Below are 19,124 nucleotides of genomic sequence, written 5' to 3'. Positions count from 1 at the left end.
ACCTGGCAACAATCCCATTGGGTCACATCAAAAGAGCAAGAATGAGAGGGGAGGGGGGCACAAATGGGAGAAGACGGAGGAGAGAAGACCACGACATTAGGACAGAGAAAGCGAGGCCTGCAGCAGTTTTATGTAATCAGTGCTGATATGTAAAAGCTTGTTAGCTGAGGATGGGGGTGGGGAGTGTGTGCAGAGGGTGCAGTAGCACGTATGCAAAGGGAAAAAGATGAGATTAAGATTTCACACTCGCTGTTACCTCCATCTTTTCTTAAAAAAAGCTGCGCCTCTCCCGGAGCTTCTCCCGGCCCGCTCTGTATCTTCATCTTTTCCTCCACTTCCAGAACTAATTCCTTTATCGTGTTATTCTGTTATCGCTGAACAGGCAAATACTCGGGCTGCGTGCAAAGCTCTGCCGTACAGCTCGCTGCAGAGAAGGAAAACTCTCAAGGAAATGCAAGTGAGCTCTACTTAAAGAGATTGTCATGCTTTGGGAGCTTTTTGTCCCCAAGTTTCATATACGGTAGATGTGGCGTCCATTTTTAGGGCCGTATAGATAACTGAGCACACAAGGCCGATAAATGCAGACGGCTTCAGATGTCCCCTCTCTGCCAGGTCTCAGTCTCAGTGTGGAGGAAACCGGCAGCTCATAGCAGCACTGTTCAGGCGGCAGCTGTTTATGTTCCAGCTTATTGATCAGTTTTCTGTGCACCGAGACACTCGGTCACCGGGAGCAGCAGTTTGGCCCTAACCGGTTTCTTTAATGTAAATCACTCCAGAGGGATTTTTTTTTTTTTTTTTAGTGCGAGCAGCTTCTCATCCTGAACACGCAGTGACGTCTGTGGAGCTGCTTGGCTGCATGCAGATATTCTCATCTCTCTGAAACGAGCTTTTACTCAGGATTCTAGAGATCAAAACTGATTTGAAACGTTACTGAACTGATGTTTTCTGACAATTTATAAAAGTCATTAGTTTCACTTAAGAAGAGGAAGATCTTCCTTTTAGTTGTCACGTGGAAAAAAAACAACCTTTTTCAGGTTTGGGATGCGTAGAGTTATGGCTTCTTTATTTTCTGGCTGTTTCCAGTGAGCAGAGAGCATCGGCCATGAAGAACAGCGCTGCACCCGGAAGCTTTTTCTAAAGGGCTCTGGTGTGCATCTGGTCACACGGGCAGAGACTGTCATCCTGGTCTGTCCCTGTCTGTCCTGCTGTGTTATGTCAGACAAATGAAAAAAAAAAGCCCATCTATCAAAGGGGATCGGACAAAATGTTGCCTTTAATGATGGTGATAATGTGGTGGCTGAAGCAGTCCGTCTCATAGGTGACAGCAGAGCACACAGACGTACTGCAGGGTTAATCTCCCCCCTGAACGTCTGCCACCACCAACCCCAGTGAAAGGAGTCCTACTTGAAGTTGTCCCATGTTTACCTTTAAACCATCTCCTTGATATTCATTGCACTGCTGTCTGTAATACATCAGCACAGAGATCATAGATGAGCAAACATTAACCTTAACTCTCATTTTTAAACAGTGTTTGCAGCTACATTTCAGGTGTATTAATATCACCACCTGCTGTTTATAAATCCGGCTTAGAGCAGCCTGTATAATTACTGTGAAGGTAAACCGTCTCCCTGCACTGTGGTCCTCTCAGAATACACCAGAGGGAGGTTCACACATGGACTGAAGAGCTGTTTAAAGGGACTGTGGAAAACCAAACCATTTCTTAGCTCCCTCTTCCTGTAACTTGAGCACCAGCGCTGGAACTGCTGTGGTTGAAAAACAGGCATTGAGGAGTTAAGCCGAGTTTATGCCTCAGTCACCTCGTTTCGACCGACGCGGTGCCGGTGCTGGTGCCGTACCGGTGCCGGGCCCAGCACCGGTTCTATGCTTTTCGACCAATACACGACTGGTGCCGGTGCCCAAAAGACTCGGCACTGTCGGCTCCGCGAAGTTGCTGGGCCAGAGTTGAGCACCACAAACGTCACTATGGCTGTTGCTACAGCAACCACACAGCTTTGGCAACGTCATTTCTGTTTTTAGCTTTAGCAACATCGTAAACAAACCCAGCAACAAAATGGCTAGCTCTAGTAGCACTATCGGTGCTACTCAAGAAAAAAGCACGATATCGTGGTCCGTGGAGGAGACAAATGCATTAATTGGAATTCGGCATCAATGGAAATTCAAGACAAATTAGAGGGGGCAGTTAGAAAGGGGAAGATATACGAGGAAATTAGGGGAGAATTGGCTGGGGTGGGCTACCACCGAACAGTGGACCAAATAACGAACAAATTAAACTTGAATAAATGTTTTTATAATGCTGACCAGCAAAACAAGACAAACGTTTCGGGGCGCCATGGTGGATAATCTGAGGTTGTGTTACCAGCGTAACATTATTGCGCTTCACTACCCTAAATTCTAGATCGGTTCGCAATCAGTACTGAACCCTATGGAAATGCGTGCATTGTGAGTTCTACGTAGAACCTTTCTGCAGTCGTAGACCTCCCACCAGGGTCGCACTTTTGTTCGGGTGAAACATCTCCCCCAAAAGTCTGCTTCGTCCTGGTTCCTGGGGAGGATCTCAAAGGAGTTGCATTCAGAGCACTTTTTTTTTTTCCAACCTTAGACTGGCACATTTATTATCGGCGCTAGTGTCTGAAGGACCTAAGGGGAATAACACTCTGAGAATTGTTTGTGAAAACAAGTGAACGAAACAAAAATGAATCGAGGTTTGCTGTGCAGCGTCGCCCGGTCTTTCTGCTGTCTGGTTCTGCTGTGAGTGAGTTCCCTCAGATCTGCAGCATGTTTCATAGATTGAACATGACCCTCGCCATCGTTTGACTGACACTTTTCACTAATCTCTGCAGCGTGTTCCCGTCGCCACTCGACACAAACGTTGAGCAAATTTAGTTGCACAAAGACTTTGGTTTAGAGAAGTTGTTCAGGGCGGATTTTGATTGGCGTTATCGTGGCTTTTATCATCTTTGACTCAAAAGGCATCAGTGTCCGTATGTTTGCTACTCTCATGGGCTCTCAAATTAGATTTCCCAGTAAGTTTGCTGTTGTTCTCTGAAATACACACAAAAACAACAAATTCGAAAACTTGTTGAACTTCCTAAACCTCAAGTTGTGATGGAGGGAAAAGCTCTGACAGCGGAGAGCCTCACAGGAACGCTGTCAGCATCATAACGCCATCTTTCCTGTTCGAAGTTGGCAGCTGTGGTGGTCCAGCTGCTACTACTTCAACCTTACAGAGAAGATAATTACGGCTTCTCTTACACTGACCCACACCACCCCTGCAACCAATCACAGAGAAGCTCAGCACTGAGGCTTTAATAAGAGTGACCTTTGCTTTTTACCAGTATTCCTGCCGTGCACTTCACACCACACTGAACCTCTCAAACGTGCGTGTCTTTATTTTTTGTTTTCGTCAGTATGGACGGAGCAGACCTGTGCTTTGAGATCGTGAAGAGGGCGGATGCTGGCTTTGTGTACAGCGAAGCAGTGGCCAGGTGAGGTTACATAAGAGACTCCCCGATGCTGTTACTGTTGCATCAATGTTTGTTCACCTCTGAGACATAACTGTATGATTTGTTCACTTATCTCTCCTTAGTCACTACATGAGGCAGATCCTGGAGGCGCTGCGTTACTGCCACGACAACAACATCATCCACCGGGATGTCAAGGTAACCGTGGCTTCGTTCCTTTTTATGCTTTTATGCAACTTTACCGATCTGAAGCTGCATTGTAAGCGAGGCTGCCGGAGACAGTTGTATGAAGGCCGATTACCAAGAGAGACTCACAGTGAATGTCACGAAAATTAGCAGCTGCAGACCTGCTGATGTTTGCTGTCTGATAAACACTGATTCTATCTCTACATATATGCATTAACTCTTTCAGTGCCATTGACGTCTATAGACGTCAATTTTAAAAAAAAAAACGTTCACTGCCAAAGACGTCTATAGACGTCAATTGCGTTTTTTAACGGAGCGGGCTGGGGGACAATCTAGCGGAGTTTGTCACTAAATCTTAGGCTTGTAAACACTAAACAGAGAATATACTGGCAAAATTACCCGCAAGGTGGCAGCAGTGCCACTTTGCACAAAAAAAGAAGAAGCTTGTTTTCTCCGTTTTTTTTGGTCAAACAGCTGTTTTTGGTGAAACCAACCTATGTCTATTACTAAAGGACTGAAAATGGTAGAAACAAACTTTTTTTTCCTGATGAAAGAAGAGAGTCTACTCTTTTGTTTGGTAATTTTGGTGTGTACATAGTCATAAGACACACTTTTCTGTGGGTCTTGGAAAATCAGTCAAAATACTGTAAAACACTTGGCAGTATGGGTCTCTCTGAACTGAAAATGGCTGGCAGCCAATGAGTTAATAGGTGTCATGCACTTTGAATCTGTATGTGTTTGTGTCTTTTTACAAATTACTCTGAGGATTTCTGACTTTCTGCTACTAATGTTATGTTTTCTGGTGGCTTTGGAAAGAAAAAGGGATTGTTTTACTTAGAAAACAGCATTATGGAGGCAACTTCATTTTAATCCGCAGCTTACAAACCTACACTTGCATTGGTTTGTAGCTGAAACTGAAAGAACAAAGGGAATTATCATGTGTTCGTTGACCGATTTTACTGTGTTTAGTTTAAAAATTTGATGACAGCAACACACTCGGTCAGCAGATTATTTGGTGACAGGTGAGGGTGTCAGGATCGGTCATAAAAGAAACATCGTGGCTCAACACTTTGTGCCAATCTCAGTTGAACAAATAAACAAATTGAACATTGAATTTTTCACTGTATTTTTAGAAAAGATCCAACAGGATTTGGCAAATGTTTCAGGATCTTCAAAGAGTTCCGGACCGTTTGTTGCACAAATTTTGACATCTGGAAACTTAAAATGGGCATTTACATCAGTTAATTACTTAAGGAAGTCACTACAATGGTCTGTTGACAGATCGTTGCTATTTAGCTATTTATGCGCAAGTGCTGCAAAAAGCTTGTCAGGACTGTGTGTTTGATTAAAACCTAAGACATGTACGCAAAATGGCAGATTTAAAAACAGAATTTTTTTTTCTGCTATTGTGCAAATGTCATATTATTACTTTCAAGTGTTGTCGGGTCTAAAATGTATTTTCCAAAGTATTGGTAGGAAGTTTTGGTGCCATCACAGTTGCCATGACATCTTACGATTGTGAGAGCCTTTTGCCGAACCTGATTTATCTCATAGATTACATCTGGTTTTATTGAAGAACGTCGCAGTTTATGTGACGAAACAACGGGAGGAAGCATAAAATATAGCTCATGTGTGGTGGCACAAACAACAAAACAGATTTGAAACTGACCTCCGGTCGAGGATTGGATGAAAGTTCTAAAAGAAGAACCAGCACCTCAGGTGGCTGTGGTTGGCTCTGCCACTAAGCTGTAGTGGAAAAAGTAGTCCGTGAGCAAATGGGGAAATGCTACTTTCTTATCCAGACATGGGAAGAACTGGACTGCTGCCTTCAAAACAAGAAAGAGTCTGTGGATCAGACTTTGTTCTCTACCCGAGGCGATGCGGTCTGCTTTAATTCCTTTGAGCTCCGTGTATAAAACTGGCATCTGGTCAGATTCGAGCAGAATCTGGACTTAAACCCGCTCTGGTATCACACCCGCTGCAGGACCCCCCCATTTGTCAGTGTGAGAACAGAGAAAAATGGAGGTGTTTGCCTGATATCAGCAGACACACCTCCTCAGTAGGACTCTGCTCTCAGTCAAACACAATGGGGATTATTAATCACTTATAATTCAGACATCATGTATTCAGTATCAGGTAACTGATTGCTGCGAGTGACCTGAATGAAGCCGTGGCTGCAGCTTGTCGTAACAGAAACCAGAAGACATCAACATATTTGATGTGCTGCCATGTGCCTGCGAATGTTGAATGGCTGGTGTGCGTCTGTGTGAACAGATTTGAGCCTTCGGTTGTCAGTCTCTGGTATTTGTGTGTACCGTGGGTCGTTATTGTGTCAGCTGGTTTTAAAGGTGACATATTGACATATCAATTCGACACAATCTTTGGAGGTATTATTGAGACGTGTGAGGCAGGCTTTGGTTAAAATGCCCATTGGTTGAAGCACAGTGGCTCCAGTCTCAGCCCTGTTTTCACAGCTGCATGTTAACAGTCTGTTTGGAGGGTTTTAGCCCGCCCACACACACACTCCGCCCTTCCCTTCTTTTCTATCCTCCGAGGCTGCTGGTGTAAGCGGTAGCAAAGCTTTAAGCTGGGCTGGTGCATGCCCTCTGTGTTCCCGCCATCTTTCTGAAGCTCCCACATTTGTGAGGTTTACATTCTCATGTTATATTCACTGTCTAAGTGTAGCATTTCCTGTTAGATGTACTTCATTGCTGTTCCCATAACACCTATCGTAATGTAGAAATTATAGTGATACTCCAATTTGGAGGTTGCTTTTTTTCTCCTCAATATTTGGCTGTTTGTCATGTGATTGATCGGTTTTCTTATGACCTCAGAATGATGTTAATTGTGGTCTTTATTAATGCAATTTGCCATGTATAGAGTCACTGAAGTAGTACATTTTCTATTCCAAGGAATCTGAATTCTTAAATTATTCACTGAAGCTTGTCTGGTGCCAAGTTTTTGCGTCTCTTATGTTGTATTGAGACATGTTCAAATTGAGACCGGATCTAAACTTTCTCCTCTCCATTGGTAATTAGTAATACATGTAGTCACATACAGCATCTGCCACAGCTTGACAAGAGGAAGACTCTTCACTGGAAGTGAAAATCAAGTAAAAGAGCATTACTTATAAATACTTTTACATGTATCATGAACCAGAAGTGGCACTGCTTTGATTGTATAGAATTATGTTGGAAACATATACACGATTTGCACGAGAGAAAATCACGTTGATTCAGACACATTTTCTTAAAGGAACAGTTCACTATTTAAGACCTTGAGTCCCAGTTCCAGCTTGTTTATCAAGAATAAGAAATGAGGAGACCATTTTCACAACAATAGCTCATTTCTATCCATTTTGGCTGTTTTCGCTGGTCCATCCTGCTGCTACAGACAGGGTTCCATTGGGCACTCTGTTCAATGTCCTTAAAACAATACTAATGTTCATTTTAAAGAAAAGGTCAACTCACCGGGTGGTTTGTGGATGTTCCTGTGTGTCCCAAAAAAAATTGCGTTGCGAATTAAGTTATTTCTTGCTTTATTTAGCATTTTGTAATCCAATTGTATTCCGTTTGGAAGACTTTTCACTTTCACTTTCACTGTCAGATCACTGCGCCAGGGCTAGAGCCTCAGACTCAAATATAGAGCGGATGTTTATGTGCGTCGTGATTTAGCATGAAAAATAGTTCCTGAACAGCAAAGAACACGGATTACACGGATGGAAAACCATAAAATGCGCCGACATTTTTTTTTTTTTAATACCACTAACCACCCGGTGAGTTGACCTTTTCTTCAAAATTAACATTATTATTGTTTTAAGGACATTGAACAGAGTGCCCAATGGAACCCTGTCTGTAGCAGCAGGATGGACCAGCGAAAACAGCCAAAATGGATAGAAATGAGCTATTGTTGTGAAAATGGTCTCCTCATTTCTTATTCTTGATAAACAAGCTGGAACTGGGACTCAAGGTCTTAAATAGTGAACTGTTCCTTTAAATAAATGTGTTTGTTATGATTGTTACGCCGCTTAAAGGATGAACCAGTGTCGTGTCTACACTTTGCTACCAGCAGCCTGTCACACAGACACGTCATTTCTTCCCGTTTCTTTAGTTGCATCTATGAATAATACCAAAGATAACAGTTTGACAGACATAAAACTGTATTTTTCCACCAACAAAGGGGATTCCCAAAGAGCTGTTTCTTGGCATATCTCGGCGTAGTGTGCAGCTCATTAGAATTATGCAACCCTTTTTTTTGCCCTCTATGCAGTGTTTTTATTCTGTTTACACAGGTTTCAGGAGATCAATGCAGCTATTTCTCATTTTCCTGGCAAACACGAGACTTTAGCACAATGCTGTCGATGTGTTCTGAACGGGACGCAATATTTCTGATGATTTCAGTGAGGGTCAGATGCAGCTTTGACATTGGCTCATGCTGGTGTTCGCTTCTGTTCTCACAGTTTAACAGTGACTGTGTGAGCGGCCGTCTCCACCTTCCCAGACGTACCGCCTCAGATACGCATCCTTTATCTGAGACGCGCGCAGAGCAGCACTTACGCATGCAGAACATTTGCAAAACTGGATCAGCATGCCAGATCCACATCCTTCTATGCTTGAAAGTCACTGAAATGGTTTAAATTCAGATGTTCATAAATCACCACGACGCCACTGTGTTTGTCTTCCCACTCGCTCCACCACAGACCTCCCCCGGTGACGGCAGCACCGCCGCGTTTGTCTGCTCGTTTCTGTGGATCTCTGTGTTTGTCTTCAGCCCCCTCGTCGCTGAGCACGGCGTGCATGCTAATACACCACAAACAGATCAAACTCCTTTTTTCCGCCTGAGTTCTGGATGCACATTGTGAAGGTGAACTTTTGCCAGCTTTTGTGCTGCAGCACGACGCTTTGAAGTTAAAGTCGACTCCACCGATCCGTTTGAGGAATCTATAAACGCGTCAGAACGTTTAATGGAAGCACGAATAACACTGACGCAGACCTACACCTCAGTGATCAACAAAGGGATTTCTCTCACATCCTACTCAGGTGAGGGGATCTCCCATGTGTTTTATGTCCAAAAATATAAAACGGCATCTCTGTAAGAAACTTAACACAAATGTTTGCATTTGCATTGCAAGGGTACTTCCTCTTGTCGGGTGAGAGAGAAGTTATTTTGCCCTTTATCCATTCATCTATACCTGCTTCATCCAACTTGCTTGATTTAATTTTCTTTTGCAGCAGAGGTTAAGAAGTAATGAGTTTTTGTAAACAATGACAATTCTGTCAAGTATTTGAAACTCTTTAGAGCGTTTTAGAGCACATCTCAGGCCTGAATGGGTTAAATAAGCTGGTGTTGAGATAACGTCTTGGTTTATGTTTACTGTACTGTTCCGTCAGATTAACACTTTTTCAGTGAATTACAGGAAGTGTGAGTGAGAATGTCACATGCATGTGCAGGAGATCAATGCTCGCTGTCCGTTTTAGTTTTAGTTTTTAGTTCTATGTGCTTATAAGATGTATTTGCAGGGCTCTCAAGTTTTGAATGCAAGCAAGAGTGACATTTTTTACACCGACGGTTTCCTCATTAGTCCACCATCTTGGCACCTTTGTGCTGGTCTTAGGCGTCCAAACTGAGGAGGCCAGGCATCTCTATCAATAATGACATTAGCAAACCATAAAAGATAGATTTTAAGAGATGATTTATGGAGAGGTTACTGAGAGGTTCAGCATTTGGATGAGTTTTCTACGGGACGCTGCCATCTCTCCCCTCCAACTTCAGCTTCAGACTCTGCTGCTTTTCTGTCCCTCAGATGAGATGTCAAAACTCTTTTATTCTTGTTTTGCTTTGCTGCTGATGGACAGTAATAGACTGACAGTGAAACGCAGGGTTTATGGAGCCGACATGTTGTGAAGGGATTAATCTGCGAGCTTTGACTGTAGCATAGGTCCAGTTTGTTGTGTTATTTGTGCCGTGATGGGGAATCTGAACCAACTGCCCGTGGTCAAACTGTGGGGGAAGTAAATGGAAGTCAGCATTTTTCTTGGGTCACTGCACGTCCTAAAACTGGTTAATATGAAAAGATGTTTAAAGTTTCAGTGGTATTTTAAACAAAGTCTTCAGGAAATTGTGAACAGAGAATATTTACAGGAAAAAAGAATGTTGTTGAGTTATGGTTAAGGCGTCCTACAACACGCTGTGAGGATCACGTGCTTATTGGATAGTTTTGTGGCTCTGTAGGTGTGGATTGGCTCAGAAATACAGTAAAACCTTCAAAACCATCTTATGTTTCACATTGCACATAATCATGTTTTCAGTCATTCAGAATGAGCTGTTTAATCCAAATATGTCAGAGTTCCCAGTATGTCCCTACAGGAGCCCATACGGGTCAAACCACACATTCAGTACCTGCTCACTGGACCCTAACATCTGCGCTGACTGACTCAGACATTTGTATGTTAGTTTCCTGCTCATTTCTCTGTGACGCATACTGTCCTGATAAGCTTTCACCTAAACTCAAATAAGGAAGCAAGTTGGGCTATTCAGGTCAATATAGTGTCATGTTATCAGATCAGATGAAGTCATTTAATCTGAGAAGTTGCCAGAACACAGCAGAATTTTGTGCCTCTTCAGTCCTCTGAGGGTCCACCGCAGGCAGCAGTTTCAGCCTCTTCTTTGGGAAAACTGATGGAACGCATTTCTGTTTCAGTCTCGCTGCAGAGCAAATGCCACGTTCTACATATGAATAGCTACAAGGATGAGTGATGGAGAGAAGACACATTTCCCCACTGAATACTTGAATGTCAGCTGTTTGACAAGTGAAAATGGCCTGAGTCCACTTGGGCCCCTGTGAGATGTACACGGAGGACTACTCGCAGCATCATTAGTGCTGTTTGTGTGATGATGGGTGGTTGCACGGCGGAGCTAATGTCTTCTGTAATGGCATCCAGCGAGCCTCCAGGTGTCGACCATGAAATTCTGTCAGCAAAGTACCACGCTGAAAACATATGCGGGACACGTGTGCCGCTGGATGTTGCAGGTTTTCTTTGGCTTCACTTTTCCCTGCTCTCCGTTGCTGTAGCTGCAGAACAGTAAAACCAGTGAAGCTACAGATGCGTGCTGATGTCCTTCTGCTGAGTCCACATGGAAATTAGTTGCTTCCAGTAAATTTGGGAGGAGAACCAGGAGAACAGAGGTCAGGCTACAATGAACAAACGCTACAAAGCCATTTAGAAATGACTTCAGCTTTTCACTCATCTGTCGCTGTTGCATCTGACAGATCAGATCTGGTGCAATATAAGTAATTGTGAGAATGCTGTTAAGCAAATCATAAAAAGCTTCTTCCTCTTTGAAACCTAACTGCTTCAGCATACTTTCAAGATTTTTCCACATATCTCTGAGACTGCCCCAAAAGTGGCAGCAAAACACTGGAACATGTAGATGTGATGTTTCAAAGTTGAAATGTAGAGAGGTAGCAAAAGTATGTTCAGAGCATGAAATGTGCTGCTATGTTCTTTTTTTAGAGAGAATAGGCTTATTCCTCAAACCCTTCCGAACACATCGCTCTCTTTTTCTAATTAAACTGTCATGAACTTTAACATTTAACATGCTAACTGAGGCCTGGAGAGTCTGAGATGTAGCGTTTGTTTTTTTCAGTTTCTCTGAGCATTGATCGGTCTGACCTTGGGGTGAACTTACTGGGACGTCCACTCTTGGGAATATTGACTGCTGTCCTGAATGTTTTCCATAAAAATCTTTCTCTCTGTAGAATGATGGACCCCAAATAGTTTGGAAATGGCCTTATAACCCTTCCCAGATTGATGGGCAGCAACAGTTGCTTCTCTAAGATCATTGCTGATGTCTTTCCTCATTGGCATTGTGTTAACACGCACCTGAATGCTGCAGACCAGCAAACTGACAAAACTTCTGCTTTTATGGAGGCGCTCACACTTACTGATGATCAATAAATTAAGATCCTTTGATTAGCACCCCAGGGCTACTTCTTCCACTGTTATTTCCTATGGAAGCAGCAAGGGTGGAATTAGCTTCTCTCAAAATATTCCTGAATCATCTGAAGTTGTATTTTTAATTTCCTGGGAAAAAACAGCAGATTTTTACTATTTCCTGATTGATAGAGGGTCTACTTTCCTGTTACCGTGACTGTGTATAGACTTAAGCTTATGCTTGTATACTTTTATTCTATCAGGTTTTTGACAGATTTATAAAGGAAACGGTCTGAGGACATCCTACTGGTAGATCCTCTTGGCTGATTGTGAGTTGGCACAACAGCTTCACACATCCTGAGTGTCTGAGTTCTGATGCTATTTTGTGTCTGGAAATGTTTTTGCTTGAATAAGCGGACGGACGTCATCCTGTATGTGTGTGTATGTGCGATAACTGCCGAAAACCGCTGGAACTGGCGCCATCTCCGGGGAGATTTACGTCTATCTCGCAAACAAATGCAAGATTGCACGCAGACAGACTGTCAGCAGAAAGATGTGAGTTTCCACATGGCCCAAACACACAGAGGTGTAAGTAATGGTCTCTGGTGCGGGCTGCTGGCAGCTGTAATGAAGCTGAACAATTGGGAGACTGATGAGTCAAAACGGTTATAATCGTGCGTTAAATACAGAGCCGAAGGGCCAGGGTTATGTTAAATTGGAAAAACAGACGTGACTTAAGTAATTGCCTTCTTCCTGTCGATACACTGCAGCTTTTGAATGCGACACCGAAAACATACGCAATTATCACATCAGAATGAAATCGGATACGTCATTACAACGATGAAGAGAGTGGGAGAAGTCTGCTCCTGGACCCCGGAGAGTTGAACGGGACTGCATTCCTCTACCAAAGGTCCAACAGCTGGCCTCCTCAGTGCCCAGATGTTGTTAAAAGAAGAGGTGATGCTCCACAGGGGTAAACTTGGCCCTGTCCCAACTGTTTTGAGATGTGCCGCGAACATCAATTGCATTATTTTTATTTAGATTTTACATGAGCTGGCGTCCAAACTTTAGAAAGTTTTTATTAAAGGCTATAGTTGGACTGAATAATCTATGTAAAGATTATACCTATCTTGCACAACACTAAAAGGATGAAAGTAAATTAGGCTTGACCAGCCTAAGTTCAGTCTGTATTCCTGCTCTGTTCAATCCTCTTTCAGATCCTCCACTTAAAGCATCCAATTGCAGTTATTTGGTTTCCCCAGTGTAACATCTGGATCCTCTCACTCAAACATCTGTAGGCCTGAGACTCTGTTGGGCGTCAAGATGCTGTCATTGTTCTCTTTGAATCATTTTCCTGATGGCCTGTTTCACACTGCGTGTCAGAACTCGTCACTTGTACTTCTTTGCTGCTTCATTTGAACGGTTTGGATTTTCTCTGCTTTATTTCAGCAGAAAATTCATCTGTCATAAAGGTGTTGTTTTTGGTTTTTTTTGTTCTTTTTCTCTTGGCAACATTACAAACTTCTTCCACTTAAACAGGACAAATCAAGCGTGAATGAGCTGAAAACACTCTCTGGTTGTTGGTTGTGTAACATGGACAGATGTTGCTACTGTGTCATCATCGACTGACATGAGGACTCCTGCTCTGAAGCCTTCGGGTCAGGTCTTTTCAAACTAGCGGTGGATCTGACTCTGAACAAAAGGAATACACAATCTCACTTGGTAGCATTTTCAGTCACACTGAAGCATCACTTGCTTTGTCGTCTGGATCATCGTGTTTTAATGAAAAAGACTCAGAACTGGCTGTTCAGGTTTACGGAGATCACAGATCAAATAAGAAGAGGAGTTGCTTTGCTGCAGACTTTACACAAATGAACTTCTTGCAGCTGCAGGAGCTGTTAGACGGCATGTGGATTTAAGACACTTTAATTTTGAGACCACACGCTACATCCATCTTTTATAGAGAGTCAGTGATGCAACATGAAAGCTACAAACAGCCCATAAAGCTTTGTAAAAGACTGTAAGTGCACTTATCTCTTCATTCGAGAGGCGCATATGAACAGTTGTATCTACCAAGAAAATAAACACATCAAACTCGAGCACGCACACTAAACAATGTGGCTTTTAATTTGAAAGATAATCCCCTTTTACAACTGTCTGTATTCTGCGTTTACGTCCCTGCTCAGTTTCCTACAGGTCCATGCAGCCGCTTCTTTCATCTTATTTCATACTTAGCACCATAATACAAGGCAAAAGTAATAAAAAGTCTTTCTTTTTATTACTTTTTAAACTTTCCCTGATCTGTTGAGGCCAAACCTTTGCTTTCGAGATGTTTCAGTATACAGCCGCAGTATATTTACAAGCTGCAAAAAGCAGGCGCATCACTCAGCGTGAACTCCTTCTCTCCTGCCTTTCTTTATGTGTGCCGTGTGTTTTTTTTTGCTCTGATCTTCATCTGTCCGTTGGTGAGTATAGGAGGAGGCACGGGGTGCCCACAGCGAGGCATCTGACTTCATCGGGGGGTTTTCTTGTGTGAGAAGCTGCTCTGGCCCCTGGGGACACACACACACATCTACAGGCACCGCACTTCATTGAACAGCGTCTTCTTAGAAAAACACACTAGCACACTCCTTCAGCACACACCCGGAAAACCCCTCATTTATAATTTAGACACAATTACCGAACAAGGTTTGTGACACACAGATATCAAATATTTATAACCTGTTGTTGCACATAACGGATTCTCTGCAAACCGCTTCTTGTACACTTGGATATTGCATCAGGTGTTTTCCCCATAGACTGCATCACATTTAATAAAAAAAATTCCTCCAACACAACATGTTAAAAAAAACATCAGCCTTCAGAGCGGCTTGATTAAGGAATAGATGTACGTCCGCAGGTCTGAGGTCAGAACAGAAAACAACGGCACAGAACAGTGAGTACAAAGTGCGTTTAATGTTAAGAAATATACTCCAGAGTCTAAATATCTGCGCAGCCTTTCAGCTAAGAGTTAAAAAAGATGTGCGGACAGATAATACATGCGTTTTTGAATAAAATGGCACACCTCACAGACGCATTCGGGCTCCAGTGAAACCAACACGGGGCAGGAACCTGGATCAAACATCAGGTCTTCATGTGCAATCTGAACGACAGAGTGTGAAAAAAATATAGAAGGGGAGCCGCTATATTTTTCTCCCCATATGAAACCGTTTGCAGCTTTATACAATGATTTCGAAGAAAAAGTTGACCCCCAAATTACAGATGGTCCCGCTTTGTGGTAGATGCAGGTTCAAGAGAAAAGGGTCGGGAACCACTCATCTGCAACACACCTAGTCTGTGACCGTATTTCCTGCTTCGAGCTTGTCTGTAGTCGACCAAAACACTTCCTGTCTACTGGAGTTTGTCTGGCTGGGCCATAAAAGTCTGAGGATTTGATGACGGAAGGCCCTGTCCAACAGGAAGTACATGATGGGGTCAGTGGAGCCTCTCAGAGCAGCCAGAAGAAACAGGCAGTTCTTCACCTGGAGGAGGAGGAGGCAGAAACTCAGCACGCAAACTGCAAGGAGCGCAGAACGTAAAGTACAAAGGTGAAATCTACTCGCCTCAATTAAGACGGAGAGTGGGTGGCAGCTGCCGACGTCAGGGCCGGGGGAAAGCGGAAGGTGAGGTTGATGAGCCAAAGTCATGAAGATGGGTTTGAAGATGTGATAAGGCAGCAGGCAGACTGAAAGAACAAGCTGTGGAGAGATGTTTAACAATTTCAGTTTGATTTATTTTGTTATTTAACGATGACCTGTGAATCACACATTCATCCATTTTCTATTTCCGCTCAATCCAGTTGAGGGACTCAGGTGGGCTGGAGCCTATCCAACAGCAACATACAGTAAATGCCACTCCAGTCAAGAGTTAAACTGGTCACAAATGCCGAATGAAACAAGAGCATCATTTTCAAGTAAAAAGCAACTTGGGGCTACCTGGATGACCACGATGTTTCTGAACACTCGCGTCAGCAGGCTCTGCGAGGTGGGGATGCGTGTGTTGCGATGAGAGCGTCTGATATGTCTCAGCACCGTCACATAGGACAGCAGCACCAACACGTAAAGCACAAAGAAGACGACCATGGGCGATATGGTGAGAATCGCTGACGTACTGCCTCCTAGTTCCACCGTTGGGCTGTAGCACATCTCCCCACCTCCGCCGCTCTCCTTTTCTCCATCCTCTCTGCTCCTCATGGCCTCGTTAACAGAATAGTAAACACACACTGGCACAATATAACCCACTGACACCAACCACACCGTGGCGCACACGGCGTTGGCGAAGGAGACCCGTTTGAGGCAAGCGAAGAAGCTGTCGGGTAACAGGGTGGTGCAGGTGCTTGGCCTGGAGGCGTGGGTGTTCTGGATGAGCAGTGCGAAGCGACTTAGCGCGACCCAAGCCAGGATCAGGAGGCCGATGTAGACATTAAGGTGGAGCACGGGGGTGATGCCGTGCACGACTATCTGACACGGGACCCCGCTCAGATCCCACACTGAGCCCCGGGCGTAGTAGGCTGTGAGGAAGGGCGCGGTGAGGCTCAGCAGCAGGTTGGAGATGCTCAGGTGGGACAGGTAGATGTGGACGGGGGTGATGGAGAGGATGCAGCGCAGGAACACCCACAAAGACAGAGCGTTGCCTGGGAGAGCAGTGAGGAAGAGGAGCGCGTAGATGGAGGGGATGAAGAAGAGGGTGACGGCAGAGGGGCAAAGGGAGAGGGAGGAGTTGTGGGGTTGATCTGTGTAGGCCACGTTCTCCATTTGATCTGTCAGAACACAAAGCTTCATTTAGTTTTAGTATTTTAAGGACATCTAATTGACAGAAATATGTCCTGCATAAGACCACACCGTGTCTGTGTGATCACTTGTAGGCGTGAGAAAGGCCGATGGTGGTGCTCTGTGTGTCAAGTAACCTCAGCTGCTCTGGCTTTGAGCGCAGCTATTCTGCTCCACGTTGCAGCATTTCTTCTAAATATCCGCCACAGCTCAACAAACCCCCCACGCTGCATGTTTGTTATTTAAACACTCTGTTTAATCCACAGAGGACACATGTCTTCAATCATCCGCCATCACAATTTATCTGCAGCTTTACTCTTCTTTTGATTCGATGCTGTGATGAAGGGAAGGCACAAAAAGAAACACGAACTCCTCTTCAGGAATGATCTGAAGACAGGTGAGTGGTGTTGTTACCACCAGCTCTAAATGTTTGAACGGAAGAAAATAAGCTCTAAGGTATGTTAATGTTGTCTTGGTGACATCCAACCTAAGTTACCCACAGCGGTGAGCAGCACTGTGGCAGGCGGTGTGGTTAGATTTCATGTTGAGCTGAAAGATGGGCGTCCTTCTTTAAACTGCCCGTATCACCATGGTGCTGAGAGTTGACGTCTGACTGTGTGACCATTTTGTTCCGTTTGGTTTTGTTGAGCCAGCGACCACGACAAAAGCTTGTGTGCGTCAAACGTGCTTTGCAGTAGAATCACGGTACGTCTCCGTAATTCAGCAAATTAAGTATGTCGTCAAAATGGCTTTCAGTGTCAACGCTTTAATCGCGAGTTAACGGAGAACCCTCCTCATGCCACTCATTTTTTAGGACCAATGTAGGCACGTTCTATAAATATGACAATTGGTGCACGTAGTGCCCAATCTTATGGAGCTGAAATGGAAAAAGTTCATCTTCAAAACCATGCTAATTTGTTTTTGGATTGTAGTAAATATCATGTTAATTTGCATATGTCGTGTTTTTGTGCTCCTGTTTTGATTAGAGATAATTAGAGAATATCCCTTTTAAGGTGGATTTAGAACATGTATTAAGGGCGATTAATATTAATCGCGAGTTAACTATGGACAATCACTTCTGTTGGCATCCATTTCCTCTTTTTATACATGTTCTCGAATGAATTCATCAGTTGATTGGTCCTCTTGTGCTTCTCACAGTCTCATCTTACGTGTCTATTTTTACATTATAAACCATCTGCCCTTTATCAGTGGTTCTGTTTGTTCCAATTCCTTTTTTTATGGCTTTTTGTAGAAGCAAACTATAGTATTTTTCACCAGACATCTGTCGTTTCTTGCTACAGTTTCATCAGAAGTGTGACTCTGATGCTGTCTGCATCAGAACGACTTCTTACTGTCACCAGCCGTCAGGTTTTTGCTCAATTTGTTTACACTTCCAACAGCTCATGTTGTTCTCTTTGGGGTCCGGCTGCATCTTCCAGTCACATCTTCCTCTGTTTTTATATCTAAAGCGTGCAGGCAAGATATATTTTGAACCTGTTTGCAGCTGCTGTTCACACTCTTCAGAGCAGGCGTGAGGTGTTGGAAGTGTGATTTCAAAGATATAAATGCAAAGTAAGGGCTGTGGTGGAGCCTCTGCCCAGAGTGCAGGACACGATACAAGAATGTGGCTCAAACAAAAGTTATACGTTTGAATGCATCCACGCTTCTGAGCAGAGTGGAAATCAACACGCAGGTCGACAGAAAAAACGCAGCAGTAAACAGGGTGCTTGCACAACTCTTGAAAGTCTTAATAAGTATGGAATTTTGAAGCACTGTTTTCCAGACCTTGAAAAGTCTTGACTTTTGTGTGAAAGTCTTAATAAAGTATGGAAAATAAATGTATGGTAGAATTTTACAATATGCTCAAAGGCATTGTGAAATGAGAAATAGGAAGGTAGGCTATAAAACTATCATTTTACTAACTGGTCACATACTGTATTAGCCTAATGGGATGAGTTCTACATACATTCATGCATCCATTCATTTTTTTTTATAGATAGTTTTTGTGACACTTGTTTGATGTGAAATTCATGTACTTGTGATTTTCATGTTTTGAAACGTTTTCATCAGTAAAAGCATAATTTACTGTGAATAATGCATTTGTTCATTGAATACTAGCCTATAAAAATGAACATTTCTAATAAACACAGTTGGTACAATCTCAACCAATGAAGTAGGCAGCAGGCACACAAGTTACAAGTACATAAAGTTAAGGTCTTGGGGGGAAATTAGTCAAAAAGTTTTAAAAAAGTCTGGAATTTTAATTTGGAAAAAGAGCAAGCACCCTGAGTAAATGTTTCGGATTGAACTGCAGTCGATCTCACTCTGGGACAAAAGCTGTCGTTCCACCTTTTCCCAGAACAATTCTGGACGGAAGGGTCCTCCAGGTGTTGAGTCAAAAAAGACCGACAAGCCCTGAGAAAAGCTTTGTTTACATTTCTCATGTTCATCAACTTTAAGATCAGGCATCATGATGAGTTATCATCTAATTAAATTACAAAAAGCAGAATTCATTGTTTTTCAGATAAACATACATGTACATACCACTGACAGCAGCTCTGACCTTCCAAGTAGAACTTCTCTTCATGGGCCTGCAGACTCTGAGCCTCTCTGCACCTTCCTCTTCCTCATTAAAGCAGATATTAATGGCAAATTTAGCAGAAGTGGTGGGAGTGGCCTTCACTCCACTTTTTTTCTAGATTTGTCTCGGTCTC

At 43.4% G+C, this 19,124-nt stretch overlaps 2 protein-coding genes across 18 annotated transcripts in view; one reads left to right on the top strand and one right to left on the bottom strand.

Moving 5' to 3' along the window:
* caska (calcium/calmodulin-dependent serine protein kinase a) overlaps positions 1 to 19,124 on the top strand; it is a 124,604-nt gene that overhangs the window by 57,625 nt on the left and 47,855 nt on the right. For all 17 annotated transcript variants that reach the window (XM_075480133.1, XM_075480149.1, XM_075480147.1 and 14 more), the window contains exons 4-5: positions 3,429 to 3,506; positions 3,608 to 3,680. In XM_075480133.1, coding sequence (XP_075336248.1) covers positions 3,429 to 3,506; positions 3,608 to 3,680 — 151 coding nt within the window. The remainder of the gene's footprint in view (positions 1 to 3,428; positions 3,507 to 3,607; positions 3,681 to 19,124) is intronic.
* On the bottom strand, positions 14,559 to 19,016 carry gpr82 (G protein-coupled receptor 82). Its single transcript, XM_075478806.1, has 4 exons — positions 18,955 to 19,016; positions 15,577 to 16,400; positions 15,205 to 15,339; positions 14,559 to 15,123 (listed from the first exon to the last, which is right to left on the bottom strand). Exons 1-4 carry the CDS (start codon positions 18,995 to 18,997, stop codon positions 14,932 to 14,934), a joined length of 1,194 nt encoding a protein of 397 aa, XP_075334921.1. The 5' UTR covers positions 18,998 to 19,016; the 3' UTR covers positions 14,559 to 14,931.

Source organism: Odontesthes bonariensis, chromosome 12 (assembly GCF_027942865.1).
Source record: "Odontesthes bonariensis isolate fOdoBon6 chromosome 12, fOdoBon6.hap1, whole genome shotgun sequence".
Lineage (NCBI taxonomy): Eukaryota > Metazoa > Chordata > Actinopteri > Atheriniformes > Atherinopsidae > Odontesthes > Odontesthes bonariensis.
The sequence above is the reverse complement of the archived record's forward strand: the minus strand, read 5'-3'. Positions and strand labels throughout refer to the sequence as shown.